Here is a 17609-nt window from a genome sequence, read left to right as displayed (position 1 = left end):
CCCTACCCTTGGTCTCATGCCTGAATGGAAGAGTGCAAAGAAGGCACGGTGTTGAAACTGAAGCCCTTAATCTGTTATGGGAGGGGAGTTGTAGTGTGAGCGGAAGGGGGGGGGGGGGGGGGGGGGTATAGTGGTTACAAACTGGCAAGTCACGGCATGCGGTCTGTTTTTTTCCCTGGAGTTTTGTGGTCACCGTTTCTATGAGGTGACGTGTTGCTTTGAAATGAGAGCCCTTTAACAGCCTGGGATTTTTTCTTTCTCTCCCTAAAAACTGGACACAAAAACAACGCTGCAACGTGTACAGCAAGACAATGACGTGTGTGTAAGTACGTGATATCTCCCTGTCTTTTTGTTTTTTGTGAGGTGAGGTGTTTTTGACTTTTGAGTGCATTTTCCTTTCGCGGTTTCACGAGCTTTTTGACTCATTGGAGTACAGTGCCCCCCTCCCCCCACTGAAAGACTCCCTCCCGTTTTGAGAACCTGGTTTTTTTCTCAGATGTTCTGTTCATAACCTCTCTAAATGTAATACTAATAATAATCAAACATTCTTTTATAGCGCTGTTCATCGCCAAATGGCAGTCTCATGGCGCTTTACATTAGACATTAAAATGTAACATTTTACATATGAAAAGTTTTCTCGTAAGAAATAACATACAAGCATTAAAAACAATTCATAGACATCCATTTTAAGACTACTTTTTTTAAGGCTTGATTTTCTCAGGTTTTTTGAGGTCTCAAAAGGAGGATTCCACTGTAATCAGCGAGTCATTGGATACAGCAGTCTAATTCGTGTGCAACACCCCGCGGGTTAGGGGGAAGAATTTACCCGATGCTCCCCAGCATGTCGTAAGAGGCGACTAACGGATTCTGTTTCTCCTTTTACCCTTGTTAAGTGTTTCTTGTATATTATAGTCAATGTTTGTAAAGATTTTAGTCAAGCAGTATGTAAGAAATGTTAAGTCCTTTGTACTGGAAACTTGCATTCTCCCAGTAAGGTCATATATATTGTACTACGTTGCAAGCCCCTGGAGCAATTTTTTGATTAGTGCTTTTGTGAACAAGAAACAATTGACAAGTGGCTCCATCCCATCTCCCCCCCTCCCCCCCCCCCCCCCTTTCCCCGTCGCGATATAACCTTCGTGGTTGAAAACGACGTTAAACACCAAATAAAGAAAGAAAGAAAGAAAGCGTTTGCTCTTCTTGATTTCTCCATGCATGGAGTCGCTTTGAAATCACAAACTGACGACGAAATTGTGAGAAAAAAAAGGAAAGTGTGTGACACGGGTCCACGACTGCTCAGGGGTAAAATAAACGTAATCTGGTGTGTGCTTTACGCAAGCTAAATAGCCATTCAAACGGCCTGTGTCATTTAATGCTGTTAAATGCTATTGTAAGTGTGTTCCACAAGGTTAGAACTGCTTTTTTTGTGAGAAGATTTAAATCGTTCTGTAAACCATTTGAGGCAGATTGGGGCTTTAAGCACTGCGAAGTGAGTGCAAGATCGGAAAGCACGATGCGGACCAATCATGGTGTGCTATTATTGCTTCCCTGTCGTTTTGTGGTCACGCTCGGGTTGAGGCGTTTTTATTATGGACTTTCAAGGGCAGTTTATGTAAACAGCCCCACCCCCCCCCCGCCTCAACTTCCAAGTGCAGTATGTGTAACACCCCCCCCCCCCCCCCCCCATGACACATCGAATAGAGACAGACCTTGAAAAGTACGAAATGGAAATCATAACAGGGCACAACACAAAACGATCCTCAAAACAGGACAAAATGAAAACGCTGTCATCGTTCTATTAAAAGACAGCAGGATACAGTAAATGGCCTTAGGCTTTCCCGTCGCGTGTCTCCCTTCGGACAGAAAAATAAGGGTGCAACCGCTTCAGACAGATTTGCCTAGTGCAACCACGGTATACGTGTGTAGCCAGACTTCTTGATGCAGGCTCCTGTGGTTTGATGAGCTTTGTACCCACAGATTGTAGTGCTTGTGGTGGGGTGAATCTGTTATAACCCTGGTTGCATCGTTTGGTAGCATCAGTGTTCAATAACTTTCCTGGAATATCGGATTTTTTTAAAACAAAATTTAAACAAAACTTGACTAAATATAAAAAGGGGGGGGGGGGGGGGGGGCGATATGACAGCATCCTTATTTCTCTTCTCAATGTCCATCCTGCCAACACCAAAGGATATCCCTGGTCAACTGAGACTTGAAACTGAGTGTAATTGAGTGAATTCTTGTGTGTTAACGGAGCTTTCTAAAAATGCAGACCTTTTATTTTTAAGTCTTAATTATCTGCAGCTCATCTGCACTTTACCGAATAAACAAGTTAAGGCTTTTGTTTGTTCTTCCCTTATCAGATTATTGTGCGCTTTCTGTGGTAGTGTTGACATGGTGATGATGACTTGTATTTTCATCTTTTCGTCGTCAGCCCTGTGCACAAGGTCGCTGTCTCTCTCTCTCTCTCTCTCACTCTCTCTCTCTCTCTCTCTCTCTCTCTCTCTCTCTCTCTCTCTCCATGTTTCCTTCTCTCTTGTATCTCTCTGGATACTTAAAAACACATGCACGCACGCACACACACACACACACACATCCATAGACACACATGCACACACACACATGCACACACACACGTACACACACACGTACACACACAAACACTCCCTTTTAGCCGGAACTTCGCGACATACAAACTTTTGGCCTTATTTTAATGAGCTCTCAAATAATCCATCCTAATTGCGCAAAAGTTTAAGTCAGAGTAACCCAGACATTTTTCAATAGTTTGTTGCAGAAACCCATTTTTTGCCCGCTTTCTTGACGTCATTAAACCGATGTCTGGGCAGTGCATAAAGAGTTTATGTGTTGATTGAACATTGGATTTCCCTTCTGTTTGCCATTTGACGTCCGAGTCCGAGCCGAGACTACAAAATAGTGCATGTTTGTGTGCGTTCAATCATAAGGCAACAAAAAAAAAAGTCTGTTTACCGTATCCCGACCGACCCTATTTTTTCGCGCGACCCTAGACTTTTTTTGGGCATTGGGGGGGGAATTTAAAAAAAAAAATCTTTGTTTTTTTGGCAAAATAACTTAAAAATATGTTTTTTGGGAGAAAAAAAATATATAAAAATAAATATCCCGACCTACCGACCCTATTTTTTTTGCCTATGTTACCGTAAACAGACTATTTTTTGTGTGTGGCCTAAACAGAAAAAGAAATTCTAACTGGGAGTAAAGTTGATTGATTCAAAAATGTTATTTGTATTGTTGACCAAAATATGACATTTTACACAGATCTCGACAGTCTGATTGTTCACTTCAACCGCTGGCGCGGTCTCGGAGGAACACTGACAGTGTCTTGATCTGTGTAAAGATGTCACATTTTGGTCAACAATACAAATAACGTATAATAAAAATGATCGATGTTATAAAGCAAAGGCTTATCTACCATGAGCTGCATGACTTTGTCTCTGTTAATGTTCTAGTGTGAAAATAATTCATGTATTTGCAGAGTGCAATAAAATTACAGCAAACAAAGTACATTTTCAGTATACAAAATATTTCCAAAGGAAGCACATTTTTAGTACATCAAAAAATGGCAAAGTCCAAATGAGGTACGTTTTCAGTACAATAGAGGTACATTCCCAGTATACCACCTGCCAACTTGGTTCAAAACTGGAATACATTTTCAGTATACCTCAAAATGTACTGAATTTTGCTGGCAGAACATTTTTGGTACATTTGAGGTACATTTTTAGGCAAGTGGTACAAATTTAGTACATTTTCAGCTCATGTTTGGTAATCCACATTTGTGCTGTCATTCTGCGGGGGAAATTAACGATATACAATATACCAATACATGCACAGCCAGTAGCAGTGACCTTACGAGTTATGTTCTCTTGCTGATATGAAGAAGTCATCGAGACGAACTTCGTTTTCAAAATTCTTTGTCAGTTTCTGGGAGATGTGCAGAGCAGAAGCGACAGAATATTTACGTGACGCCATTATCGGCATTATCTTGTCTTCTCAAACTTTGTTTGCTTTTTACATCAGAGATTTAACTTTAGAAGAGGGGGTCATGAAGAGATGTCATTGGTTTGTTTAATCAATGTCATTTAAATGTCTTTGAGGTGCAATAAATTTAATAAAATGCGCAAACAAATATATACACTACAATGTCACCACAGACTGCAGTCTCTTTTTGTCGATCAGACCAAAGGTAGACATTGACTTTTGGCCTGTGTATACCGTGTGAAACTGAATTAATCCGTCCAATATAATATTGTCAATGTCCGAAAGAAAATGGAATTCCGTAACTCAGGCTTTCATTGTTTTCAGTGAATGTAGTTCATTTGTTTTACATGTGTTTTCATGCTTTGTTCCAGTGGTATAAACTAAATTGTGTGTTCTCAACATGTGTTTTCATGCTTTGTTCCAGTGGTATAAACTAAATTGTGTGTTCTCAACATGTGTTTTCATGCTTTGTTCCAGTGGTATAAACTAAATTGTGTGTTCTCAACATGTGTTTTCATGCTTTGTTCCTGTGGTATAAACTAAATTGTGTGTTCTCAACATGTGTTTTCATGCTTTGTTCCAGTGGTATAAACTAAATTGTGTGTTCTCAACATGTGTTTTCATGCTTTGTTCCAGTGGTATAAACAAAATTGTGTGTTCTCAACATGTGTTTTCATGCTTTGTTCCTGTGGTATAAACTATATTGTGTGTTCTCAACATGTGTTTTCATGCTTTGTTCCAGTGGTATAAACTAAATTGTGTGTTCTCAACATGTGTTTTCATGCTTTGTTCCAGTGGTATAAACAAAATTGTGTGTTCTCAACATGTGTTTTCATGCTTTGTTCCTGTGGTATAAACTATATTGTGTGTTCTCAACATGTGTTTTGATGCTTTGTTCCAGTGGTATAAACTAAATTGTGTGTTCTCAACATGTGTTTTCATGCTTTGTTCCAGTGGTATAAACTAAATTGTGTGTTCTCAACATGTGTTTTCATGCTTTGTTCCAGTGGTATAAACTAAATTGTGTGTTCTCAACATGTGTTTTCATGCTTTGTTCCTGTGGTATAAACTATATTGTGTGTTCTCAACATGTGTTTTCATATTTTGCTCCAGTGGTATAAACTATATTGTGTGTTCTCAACATGTGCTTTCATGCTTGCTCCAGTGGTATAAACTATATTGTGTGTTCTTTACATGTGTGCAGATGCAGCATGAGCGACGGTGACAAGATAACCGGTGCACGATGAACGGCGACAGTGAGAGCCACAGTGGTTCCGGTGATACCAACCCTGGGGCACCCGGTGAACAAGGAACCGTCCCACCAACCAACCACGACCTGAGTTCAGCCAGCCAGGGCGCCTCCAGCCCAGCCGGTGAAAACACAACCAAAGATGGAGGTCCAGGCAACTGTGATTCAAAATCCAATCACTCAGACACTAAAAAAGTCAGCGCAGAACCAACCAGAGATGTACGCTCAACCAGCCATGACACAGATTCAACCAGTCATGACACAGAGCTAGGCAGCTCAGATCCAACCAAAGATGTATGCTCCACCAGCCATGACACAGATTCAGCCAGTCATGACAGAAAGCCAGGCAGCAATGAGACAACCAAAGATTCTAGTGCAGCAGACCATGACACAAACTCAGAAAGCTGTGATGAAAGAACTACAAATAAGAATGAGAGTTTAGCAAAAACTGATGTACCGGTAGATACTTCTGTGCTATCCAGCCGTGACACACACGGCCTCAACGGTGATCTGAAATCATCCAACCATGACAGTTCTGTGAACCGTGACCATGAGATGAGGATAGACTTGGAGGAGGCAGAATCAGACACAGGGAAAGACCGAGGCGCAGAGGCAGAAAATGCTAGGCTGGTAAGTTCAAACAATTGGGACCAGGAGTTGTCGGATAATATAAGATGTTTGGTCGCTTTTTCTGTTAGTCCGAGGGGAGCATATTTTCTTCTGTTTCATCTTTATTGACAGAGGCCGGAAACAAACGTCCACACAAATTAAAGAAAGTAGATTCAGCCTTGCCCTGGCGACCACCTCTCAATAACGACCACCTGCCCATTATGATCACCTAAAAGGATCACCGAGGTTGTTTCTAAACAATTCACCTTTCCATAGCAACCACTTAGCTGTCCAATGGAAATTCAGGGGGTATTCATTTTCTCAGTTACATTAACTGGCATTGGGTACTCATTTGTCTAGACCGGCACGGTTGGCCTAGTGGTATGGCGTCCGCCCCGTGATCGGGAGGTCGTGGGTTCGAACCCTGGCCGGGTCATACCTAAGACTTTAAAATTGGCAATCTAGTGGCTGCTCCGCCTGGCGTCTGGCATTATGGGGTTAGTGCTAGGATTGGTTGGTCCGGTGTCAGAATAATGTGACTGGGTGAGACATGAAGCCTGTGCTGGGACTTCTGTCTTGTGTGTGGCGCACGTTATATGTCAAAGCAGCACCACCCTGATATGGCCCTTCGTGGTCGGCTGGGCGTTAAGCAAACAAACAAACAAACAAACAAACTCATTTGTCTTTATGATTTTTATCTTGTCCAGATACTTCTAAGTAGCTGATAGTTATAGTTGAATGCAGTTTTATTTTTTGTAACGAGGGTCCTGAAAGGTTTCTAAAAGGTTTTGACATTTTAGAGGCAAAAAGCTGTGTGAACCGTAGCTGCTGTTGTGTGAGGTATAAGCACTTGACACCCCCCGCGAGTAGGGGGAGTCCCATATTGGTTGGGACGAGAAAGAATTTACCCGATGCTCCCCAGCATGTCATAAGAGGCGACTAACGGATTCTGTTTCTCCTTTAATACCCTTAAGTGTTTCTTGTGTAGAATATATATAGTCAATTTTTGTAAAGATTTTAGTCAAGCAGTATGTAAGAAATGTTAAGTCCTTTGTACTGGAAACTTGCATTCTCCCAGTAAGGTAATATATTGTACTACATTGCAAGCCCCTGGAGCAAATTTTTGATTAGTGCTTTTGTGAACAAGAAACAATTGACAAGTGGCTCTATATACCATCTCCCCCCTTCCCCCGTCGCGACATAACCTTCGTGGTTGAAAACGACGTTAAACACCAAATAAAGAAAGAAAAGCACTTGACATGGGCACATCATTGTTTTTTTAGTGTAAACATGCACGATATTGAATTTGCAGCTCCCAAATGGCAGGACTGATGCGGAAGATGTTTCGACAGAAACAGTGGAAGCTGGTATCAGTGCTGATGAAACAGAAGTTATGGAAGACGTAACGGAAGACTTTGACGGGCGCTTGGAGAATCTAACACAGAGGTAACTGCAGGGAGTTTGGTTTGCATACTTTGAAGATTTATTTTCTTCTGATGATTGATTGATTGGTTGAATGATATGTGTGTGTGTATGTGTGTGTGTGTGTGTGTGTGTGTGTGTGTGTGTATGTGTGTGTGTGTGTGTGTGTGTGTGTGTGTGTGTGTGTGTGTGTGTGTGCATGCGTGAGTGCGTGCGTGCGTGAGTGTTTTACAAAGGATTCAATCAGTAGATTATTTTTACTACTTTTTTTTAACAGGAAACAAGCTGTGAAAGAAACATGAAAGAAAATGTACTGATAATGGAATATAATGCATGGCATGCAAGCACTGATTCTCTGTCTGTCTCTCTCTTTATCTCTCCCATACAAACATTTGGTTGAAAGTCTGCCATATTGTGAATGCCACTTAATAAGCTTATTCTCTGAGTGGAGACAAGATGCGCTAATCAATAATCCTTGCCCTCAGATTTGATTACTCATCCATTTTGCTGAGCCAATGAAAGGGTTGCCTTTTCTTGTTTCAGCATTCTAGATCTTCAAGGCAAATCAGAGGCAGGAGCTTACTTCGAATCAGTGCCTTACGTACGCCGGCGGGGAATCAACAAGTACAAGCCTGTTTTGAAGACCTTGATTCCAGTCAGAGGCAAAGCGTAAGATGCTCTTTCATTTGAGGAAGTGCCGGAGAATTTAAAACAGATAAAGTGTTGCTTAAGAGTCCGTTGTTTGGATTTTGTGTTTAATGTACGGTATGTGAAACATGTACTTATCACCGTCTTATGTTTGCTTGTGTTTCTCAATATCTATCGATCTTTTTCTCGCATTTATCATCCTTGTTCAGTGCCTTTCTTGAAGGGAGAGATATGAGAGATAAGACTTTAAGGGTGCCAGAGATGAGGTTCAGTTCACTTCAAGGTCTAAAGAGAGGCTATATTATAATTCTCTTACAAAGTTACATGCATCAATTGTTTCAACTTCTTCATATTAATTTTACAGCTATATAGATATCATGCTGATATCATTTTCCACCACTAATTCTTCATCCAATCATCCATAAAAATCCTGTATGATTGTGCTTGATATGTTGTATTGTGTGTAAACAGGTCAAAAGAAGTTCTGCCTATTTTCAACGTCGGGTGTATCAACTTCTGCACGTTTGGCTGGGTGCAGACGCCCATTGTGTGGAAAGTGTCATCCATAAAATCCTGTACGATGTGCTTGATATGTTAATGTATTGTGTGTAAACAGGTCAAAAGAAGTTCTGCCTATTTCCAACGTCGGGTGTATCAACTTCTGCACGTTTGGCTGGGTGCAGACGCCCATTGTGTGGAAAGTGTCATCCATAAAATCCTGTACGATGTGCTTGATATGTTAATGTATTGTGTGTAAACAGGTCAAAAGAAGTTCTGCCTATTTCCAATGTGGGGTGCATCAACTTCTGCACGTTTGGCTGGGTGACGCCCATTGTGTGGAAAGTGTACAAGAAAGGGGTTGACTCGCTCAAGGCGTACAAGCTGTCTGAATTGGACTCTGCCGAAACTCACGCTCAGAGGTAATGGGAGCAGTACAATACAGCACAATTAAATACAGTACCAACTAATGTAACCTCAAAAGATATTAAGGCAGCAGTAGAAGAATGAAGTTGTACAGTGTTTACCTGCGATGAAAGGACGCCCTTGGGGCCAGTCAAAAGTGTCCCTACATTGCAGGTGTCCTCTCACAACAGGTACATTTTGGTAGAGATAATAGACAATTGGACAACAGCTGAAGGTGTCCTTTTAAGGGAGGTGTCCGCTCATCAGAGGGGCCACAGGCACACATCACAGGTATCACTGTACTCGCATACATTTGTATAAGTGAAATAACTGTAAGTTGGTGTATCGTCTTACTGTTTAGCAAACAAAAACAAAAAGTTTTCCTCTCTTGTGAGATGTTCTTGGCCAATTTAAGAAAATTAATATGAACTGATGCCATTTTCTGGGAATTGGAAGCTAAATACTGAGAATCAAAAAGTGAGAATTTTAACAATACTTCATGGACAAATTAAATGAGACATTCACTCTATCCTCAAACTAAAATGTGATCTTTAAACTGATTGCTGGCAGTGCCTGGTGCATTCAGCATAGCAAAACACAGCCTATACTTTTCTCTCCTTTAGTTTTCTCTTTAACAGCATATTTTCGTAAAGTTCTGGAACATTTATTGGACAAAACGAGACAATTGCATATATGAATATCACTCGATCCTCAATCTATTGATTTTAAGCTGGTTGCTCAGGTGGTGCCCTGATGTATAGCAAAACACAGCCTACTTTTCTTTCATTTAGTTTTCTCTTTGACTGCATGTTTTTTTAATTTTATGGAACATTCAATGGACAAAATGAGACATTCACTTGGTCCTCAATCTATTGGTACGTTTATGGAACAGCTAGTATTTCATAGCCAAATGGTAATTTTATGAAACATTCTGTGGACAAAATAAGATATTCACTCGATCCTCAATCTATTGGTAAGTTTATGGAACAATATCTCGAATGGACAAATTTCATGGACAAATGGTAATTATATGGAACATTCTATGGACAAAATGAGACATTTACTCGATCCTTAATCTATTGGTAAGTTTATGGAACAATGTTTCATGGACAAATGGTAAGTTTATGGAACAATATTTCATGGACAAATGGTAAGTTTATGGAACAATGTTTCATGGACAAATGGTAATTTTATGGAACAATATTTCATGGACAAATGGTAAGTTTAATTTATGAAACATTCAATGGACAAAATGTCAGACATTCAATTTATTCAATCCTTAATCTATTGGTTTTAAGCTGGATGCTGAGTGACTGCATGGGGGCCCGGTAGCTCAGTTGGTAGAGCACTGGAATTTTGATCGCAAGGTCGCAGGTTCGAATTTGGGCTGGGACGGACAAGGGTCAACTTTATGTGCAGACCCTGAGAGATGGAAGCCATGGATGATGGATGTCCCCCACCCCCCCCCCCCCCCCCCCCCCCCCCCCCCTCCGTGTCACCACAATGGCATGTAAAAGACCTTGGTCATACTGCCATAAGTGCAGGTGGCCGAATACACCAAAACATGCAGACACCTGGGAAGGCTGTGACTCCGTTGCTGCTAGCTTTCCACTGGGAGGAGTGACCCGAATTTCCCAGCGATAGGACAATAAAGTAATGAAAATGAAAATGAAATGAAAAATGATTTGGTACAGGCTTGAGTGCTTCTGGGACGAAGAGCTGGAGAAACGAGGCCCGGAGGAAGCGTCGTTCAAGCGTGTCATACTGCGTGCCTTTCGCACCCGACTCCTGTGTACCCTGCTCTTCATAACCTTCTTCGTCATGTTCAGTCTTTTCAATCCTGTGAGTACTTGATGGTTCAGGTTTCAACATCAAAAAACATTCAATTTTAAACTGATTGCTAACCGTATCTGATGTATAGCAAAACACAACCTACTTTTCTTTCATTTAGTTTTCTCTTTGACTGCATGTTTTCGTTATTTTATGGAACATTCAATGGACAAAATGGGGCGGGGATGTAGCTCAGTCGGTAGCGCGCTGGATTTGTATCCAGTTGGCCGCTGTCAGCGTGAGTTCGTCCCCATGTTCGGCGAGAGATTTATTTCTCAGAGTCAACTTTGTGTGCAGACTCTCCTCGATGTCCGAACACCCCCGTATGTACACGCAAGCACAAGAGCAAGTGCGCACGAAAAAGATCCTGTAATCCATGTCAGAGTTCGTTGGGTTATAGAAACACGAAAATACCCAGCATATGCTTCCGGCGTATGGCTGCCTAAATGGCGGGGTAAAAAATGGTCATACACGTAAAATTCCACTCGTGCAAAAAACACGAGTGTACGAGGGAGTTTCAGCCCACGAACGCAGAAGAAGAAGAAGAACAGTTAATTTATTCAGATGATTACAAATAACAATGCCGCGTAAAATCAATTAAAATAAATGGAGCACAACAAGCAAAGCAATGTGCTCTTAAAAACAACCTGATGCATAACTTATTTTCTAGACTCTGCTGCGTATGCAGATTAATTAAGTCATTTTTATTTGAATGTCTACTGTTGTTTTGTTTTGTTTCTGTTTTGTTTTTTGTTTGCTAGTTAGTTTATGTCTTGTATTGTCTGAAAGAGACTACGCATACTTTTCTTCTTGGACGACACTAATTGCTGTGACATTAAATCACTAATGAAAACTTGTTAATTTTATGTTGCAGATTTTTCTCATCCGCTCATTCTTGGAGTACTTGTCAAAAGAGGATGTTGACATATCGGAGGGGCTAGCGTACGTGGCAGGCATGTGTTTCTGTGAGCTGATGCGATCGCTCACCATATCCATATCTTGGAACATAAACTATCAGGCAGGTCAGTTATACTGTGTGTGTGTGTTGGGGGGGGGTAGTTTGTGTTATTGTGTGTTTGTGTGTGTGTGTGTGTGTGTGTGTGTGTGACGGAACAAGAGCTTGTCGGGGGGGTCCACTGTTATTAGTTTGTGTCAACTTTCCTTTAACTCATTCGAGGCGCGTCGGAACTGGAATTCCGACATCTGTGTTTAGCGTTGGCTGCGTGCCGGCACTTGAGTTCCGACGGATATCACGAATTTTTAACGGTGTAAACGGTCCTGCTGACCAAGGGAAACAACCCCTGCAATGAACTTCTATCTGTCTACAGTGGTACCATTCACTGTAAACAGTTCCTTCCCTTAAATTGTTGGGATTAATAAAAATTTTGTTGACGGTGTGCGACCCACGTGTTTTGACTTTTCCAAGATGGCGGATCGTTCTGCTGAGACGTAGTAACTTGAAAAGAGTGCTAGAACGTGTTATTCAGTACGGTTCTGATCTTGACCTCAGTGATGATGATAGTGGAGATGATATTTTAGATTCTGGTGACGATTTTGTGCCAATGGACGATCATTTGGGTGATGATTCGGGCAATGCAAGTGTCGATCATGACATTGTGTATGATGAACCCATGACGTAGAAAGTTTTTTTGTTTTGCTTCAAATTGGATATTTTGCGTGGATATGAAGACAACAAAAGGTATGTACTTTCAAATGTTTCATATATTTTCTAAAAGAGTAAGTTTCAAACTTTGCAAAAACATAAGGTATGTAAGGTTATCTTGTGTTGTTGATTTTTAATATTTTTTTCAAAATGGCTCTAAATCGCGCGTTGGCAGGGAACACAGGGGAAATTTAGCTGCGCCTCGAATGAGTTAATGAGTACAGTGTGTGTGTGTGTGTGTGTGTGCGTGTGCGTGTGTGTTGTGTGTGTGTGTGTGTGTGTGTGTGTGTGTGTGTTGTGTTGTGTGTGTGTGCGTGTGTGTGTGCGTGTGTGTGTGTGTGGTGTTGCGTTGTGTTGTGTTGTGTGTGTGTTTGTGTGTGTGTGTGTGTGTGCGTGTGCGTGTGCGTGTGTGTGTGACGGAACAAGAGCTTGTCAGGATCATAAGGGATGGTCGTTGACGGCAGGTATTCATTCTCGAGAGGTGGTTGCCTGGGCTGAGGTTCGACTACATGTACATGTATTTCTGGTGTCATTTTTTGTCAGGTCTGCGAATTCGAGCGGGTGCCATGACTCTGCTGTACAAGAAGATCCTGAACCTGAAGAGCTTGAAGAACAAGACTGTGGGGGAGGTATGTTCCACACACATTTGCACGACCATCATCATCCCCACCGAAACTAGAGGGTCCAGTTTTAATTTTTAAGGGGTCGACGGACCCCCTCTGAGGAACTTTAGAGGGTCCCAAGACTAGTTGGACTTTTGGCTTTTAGTATGTATAGAACGCAGGGATCTTGCAGCAGCACCCACACTACAACAAAAACGACGCCTTTCACCTGCTCACAAGGTCTGAGCAGGTCCTCATATTCAGGCTGCGGACAGGCCACAACCGAATGAACCACCACCTTTTCACCAAGTTCAGAATTGGCCAGTCAGACCAGTGCCCTTGTCAAACAGGCAGCATGACAACGGAACACCTGCTGCAGACTTGCCCACTACACGATGGCCTCAGGAGCCAGATCTGGGCGGAGGCGACCACGGTGCAAGGGAAGCTCTATGGCAGTCTGGACGACCTACAGCGCACGGCAACATTTGCGCGGAGAACCGGCGTTTCCATCTGAGTGATCGACAAGAAGAAGAAGAACGCAGGGATCGACGCACTGTGGAACCCCTGTTAAAGGCCCCCCAATTTATGACCCCCTCTCTTTTCACATTCTGTTTTTTTACATGTTCTGTTCATCTATGTGTGGCAGTTCTCCTAATTCTACAGCTTACTATGTTGTTGTTTCTAAGCTAATTGCCGGCGAGAACTAGTAAAAGTTGTAAAGAGGAACAGAGAGAGATAAATTTGCCTATATGTTTCTCTCTGTCCAGCGTTGCAGACTAGTGCATGCAGTTGATGTTATTTTTCTTTTATGATATTACCTCGCGTTGTGTTTTTCCCTATCTCCTAGTGCAATGCAAATCTAACCCTAGTCTATTGCTATCTCTTCGCTTTTCCTAAGATTCCGGCTTGACTGGTCAACAATTAACTCTATAAACTGAACAGGAACTCAATCAACTTGAACACCAATCAAACATGAAGGGAGTCCACACATGGGTTGTAATATTTCGAGCAGGTTTATTTATCAAAACGGTCAAACGACCAGCATAAAATGGTAAGTTAAATACAAATTACATGATACAAAATTCACCTTACAGGCACACGCTTCCGCTCAGGTAATTATGTCATCTAAAATACCTAATCTCCCAACCCCCGAATCTATCTAAGAGGAGGTTCTGCAGTCTGACACCTATCTAACTACGTCTTTGATCCCATACAGGATATATTTGGTCCCTAACTAGCTAAAGGTTGGATGTCTATAATTTAGAAAGGGATGCTATTTATTCTTCTGGCTCCAAACGGAAGAACAGTTCTTTCCTCACCAGGCTAAATTATTAATCATGTGGATAGTCTGAGACTTCTTATTGCTAGTCTTAATCGTATGGAAACCCAGGCCGCAGCCCTTATTTCGCCCACGATATTTTTGTCCCTATGCTCAAAGTTCTACGCCTATTTAGGAATCATACATGGCGAAGTCCGAACCCGACTGCAATGGGTTTAGCCGACGCACATGTATGTCCGCTAGATTTACTGTCACCTAACTATCTAAATTTGTCGGACCTACCCGGTCCGATTTGGTTTAGTTTCTATCTATCTACGACGATTTTTCTCCTAACCTAACTTTTGGATCGCTCGGAACCAGACAATTCGACTGGCCCGAGTGGTGGTGATCGTCCTTTGAAGCTAAACGTACTCCTATTCTGCCTATTTGAATGAAAGAGAATCACAAGATTCTTTACTGCTAGCAATTTACCCTACTCTGTCAAATTTATCCTGCAAAACCTAACGACCTTTCTGCGCTCCGATCTTTTATACCCCTTCTATCCTAGTAACTCTAAAATAATGTCCTGATGTTTCGCATTGGCTAAATTATCAACAATGGCCGACTCTCTCGCGGAATCATCCGCAGTAAAACATAATCCCTTATTATCCCTACTTTCCCTACAATTACGATGTCCGCAGACATCGTTTCATTAACATTTCAATACACTTGCTTGCTCTACAATTTTATTCTATTCAAAAGAGCTTTAATCGCCCATTAGATCAACATTTCGTCTGCTCCGGTTGGCAGACCGTTGTTCTTTAGAACACAACTTTCATCGGTCGCTAAGCCGATCGTGTCTCCTACCGAGCTTTAAAACGGGCTCTAATGACCCGGGAACATATTTATTATAACTTCTCCTACTGCTTAAAACGTTCAACTATTCAACTAACGCTACAATAACAGGTTTGTTAACTTTTCGTCTTATTCCCAGCATCTAACTTGCTGATAAAACAACATGGCGGCCATCGCCCATATCGAAACTACAACTTATTCCTTACGGAAATCCTAACTACATCATTCTCATGCATTATGACATACGGGGAAAAACTGGCCTTTTGCAATGACAATCCAGATTCCATTCTGGATTGCCTTTGCTATTGCCAACTTTATCGTGTTGACGGCATTCCCGTCACACTCCCCCCAACCCAAATTCTATGTGGTTTATAAAACACATTGAATAAAATATTTTATCGATAAAGTTTTACTCAATCGATTCACGAAACAATGTCGTTTCGCTTAACATGTTGCAATCAACAAACCCAACATCAATTCATCTCTAACTACATGACAATGAATAATGAAAAAGGTTACCGGTTTTGAGTAACCAACTGTTTAAACTAGAGCCTCCATGGCTTTACCTTTTCTTAATACCGGTTTTGAGTAACCAACTGTTTAATTGCTTTGTAAGCCTCCATGGCTTTACCTTTTCTTAATACCGGTTTTGAGTAACCAACTGTTTAATTGCTTCGTAAGCCTCCATGGCTTTACCTTGTCTATTACCGGTTTTGAGTAACCAACTTTCCAACGAACTGACGGGACGGAAAGCAAAGGGATATCGAAGTACCCCTTTCCGCACAATTCGTTTCGCCGATTTTCATAATCTAAATCCTATTTAATATCTCCCCCCCCCACATTCATACCAAAGTCCTATTCTCTCTCGCTCACATTCAAACTCACACCTGTCTCACTCTTTGTGCCATCCTTGCATTCCTTTCGTTCCTGATTCTGCGGTATTCCATCCTCTCTGCCTGTCTCGCCCTTTTGCATTCCTCTCGCATCCTTTTCATGTCTTTCATCCATTGCCTTGCGTACACAAACTCTCGCGGCATCGGTGGGATGGCCATTACAGGCATCCTGTTAGTTTGGCACCCCACCTCTTTCACTTTCACGCATTCTTTCGCCTCACTCTTCTTCTCTCTCTTCCCATGGTTTTTCATACGGTGCCTTTCTTTCGCCATTTTCGTCGCAAACACACACTCACACCTCTCGCACTTATGCTCTTCTACCTTCACTGCTTCCATCTGAAACATCAAAACTCATTTATTTCTTTATTGTGTTTCGGCTTTATGCGCTATTGGGTATTACTCCACGTAAGGCTTCAAATCGTCCTTGTGAACGATCACTACTTTGCCCCCTCTTTCTATCTTCATTGAAGTTTGTCCAATGGTTTCTAAAACCTGGTATGGCCCCACCCATCCTAATCCCAGTTTTTGGTTAGCTTTAGGAGGGTACCATCTCCAAACTCTTGTTCCCACAGGGAATTCTCTTTTCTTTATCTTTTTGTCGTACCCCTTCTTTTGTCGAACAAAACTCTTTTGTAGGTTTACTCTAGCAGCATCGAAAGAATTTTCTAACGCTGCCTTCACCCACTCTACGTACACACTTGGACATTCCTCGTAATGGCTATGGGCTGGTTTACCCACTATAGCTTCTAGAGGGAGTACTACTTCCCTTCCGAACATCAACAAGTTAGGTGTACACAGTGTAGATTGTTGCCTTGAGGATCTGTATGCCATCAACAGAAACGGAATATGATCATCCCAATCATCCCTTCTCTCGTTTACAAACAGTGACAACATCTGCTGTAGAGTTTTGTTAAATCTCTCTACCAACCCATCACTCTGAGGGTGGTATGGGGTGGTTCTAGTTTTGTTTATCTCTAATGTTTCACATAAACACTGAAATAAAATACTCTCGAACTCTCTACCCTGGTCTGTATGAATAGCATCAGGCATGCCGAACCTACAAATAAACTCAGTGATCAGTTTATCCGCTACAGTTTGTGCCGTATGGTTAGGTATGGAGTAGGCTTCAACCCACTTTGTGAAATAATCTGTTACCACCATAATGTATTCATTTCCTCTTTCCGTTTGAGGTAAAGGCCCAACAATATCGATTGCTATCCTTTCTAAAGGTGCACCTACATTGACATGTTGCATAGGTTCCCTTCCTCTACCCGGACCTGGTTTCTTTCGTGCACACACAGGACACTTGGCACACCATCTAGCTATATCTTCGTTCATCCCTGGCCAGTAGACGATACGTTTGATTCTAGCTAGTGTCTTGTCCCTCCCCAAATGTCCCACAGTTTTCTGGTCATGTGCCAGCTTGAGTATCTCTTCTCGAACAGAATGGGGGGCTACCCACACGGTTTCAACATTCCCTGTTGTGTCTACCGTAGTCTTGATGCTCAATATATCATCTGTTACCATAGTATCGTCCCAGTGACTCATGAGTGTTCTCACATCATGACTATATTGTGATCTCTCGCCCTTGTCAGGCTTTTCTCCCCCTTTCTTGAGTTGTATGAATACTCTAGTCATGGGATCTTCACTTTGCCATTTTTTTAGA

At 41.8% G+C, this 17609-nt stretch overlaps 3 protein-coding genes across 3 annotated transcripts in view; 2 read left to right on the top strand and 1 right to left on the bottom strand.

Moving 5' to 3' along the window:
* Positions 1 to 17609, bottom strand: part of LOC138945521 (ATP-binding cassette sub-family C member 5-like) — a 109543-nt gene that overhangs the window by 41524 nt on the left and 50410 nt on the right. The gene's annotated exons all lie outside the window — the stretch shown is intronic.
* On the top strand, positions 5221 to 8863 carry LOC138945869 (dentin sialophosphoprotein-like). Its single transcript, XM_070317388.1, has 5 exons — positions 5221 to 5890; positions 7182 to 7315; positions 7835 to 7960; positions 8411 to 8461; positions 8701 to 8863. The coding sequence occupies exons 1-5, from the start codon at positions 5255 to 5257 to the stop codon at positions 8861 to 8863; spliced, it is 1110 nt and encodes a 369-aa protein (XP_070173489.1). The 5' UTR covers positions 5221 to 5254.
* Positions 12884 to 17609, top strand: part of LOC138945868 (ATP-binding cassette sub-family C member 5-like) — a 58886-nt gene continuing 54160 nt past the window's right edge. The window contains exon 1 of the mRNA XM_070317387.1: positions 12884 to 12964. Coding sequence (XP_070173488.1) covers positions 12902 to 12964 — 63 coding nt within the window. The 5' untranslated portion in view covers positions 12884 to 12901. The remainder of the gene's footprint in view (positions 12965 to 17609) is intronic.

This window comes from Littorina saxatilis, linkage group LG13 (genome assembly GCF_037325665.1).
Source record: "Littorina saxatilis isolate snail1 linkage group LG13, US_GU_Lsax_2.0, whole genome shotgun sequence".
Classification (NCBI taxonomy): Eukaryota; Metazoa; Mollusca; class Gastropoda; order Littorinimorpha; family Littorinidae; genus Littorina; species Littorina saxatilis.
Note: the sequence above shows the minus strand (reverse complement) of the source record. Positions and strands in the feature narration are given on the sequence as shown.

Bases quoted from the DNA above. Each gene is read 5' to 3' on its own strand.
- LOC138945869 (XM_070317388.1), top strand. From the start codon at position 5,255: ATGAACGGCGACAGTGAGAGCCACAGTGGTTCCGGTGATACCAACCCT. The intron at 5,891-7,181 runs GTAAGTTCAAAC...TTGAATTTGCAG, and splicing joins AGGCAGAAAATGCTAGGCTG to CTCCCAAATGGCAGGACTGA. The intron at 8,462-8,700 runs GTTTGGCTGGGT...GTGTGTAAACAG, and splicing joins GGGTGTATCAACTTCTGCAC to GTCAAAAGAAGTTCTGCCTA.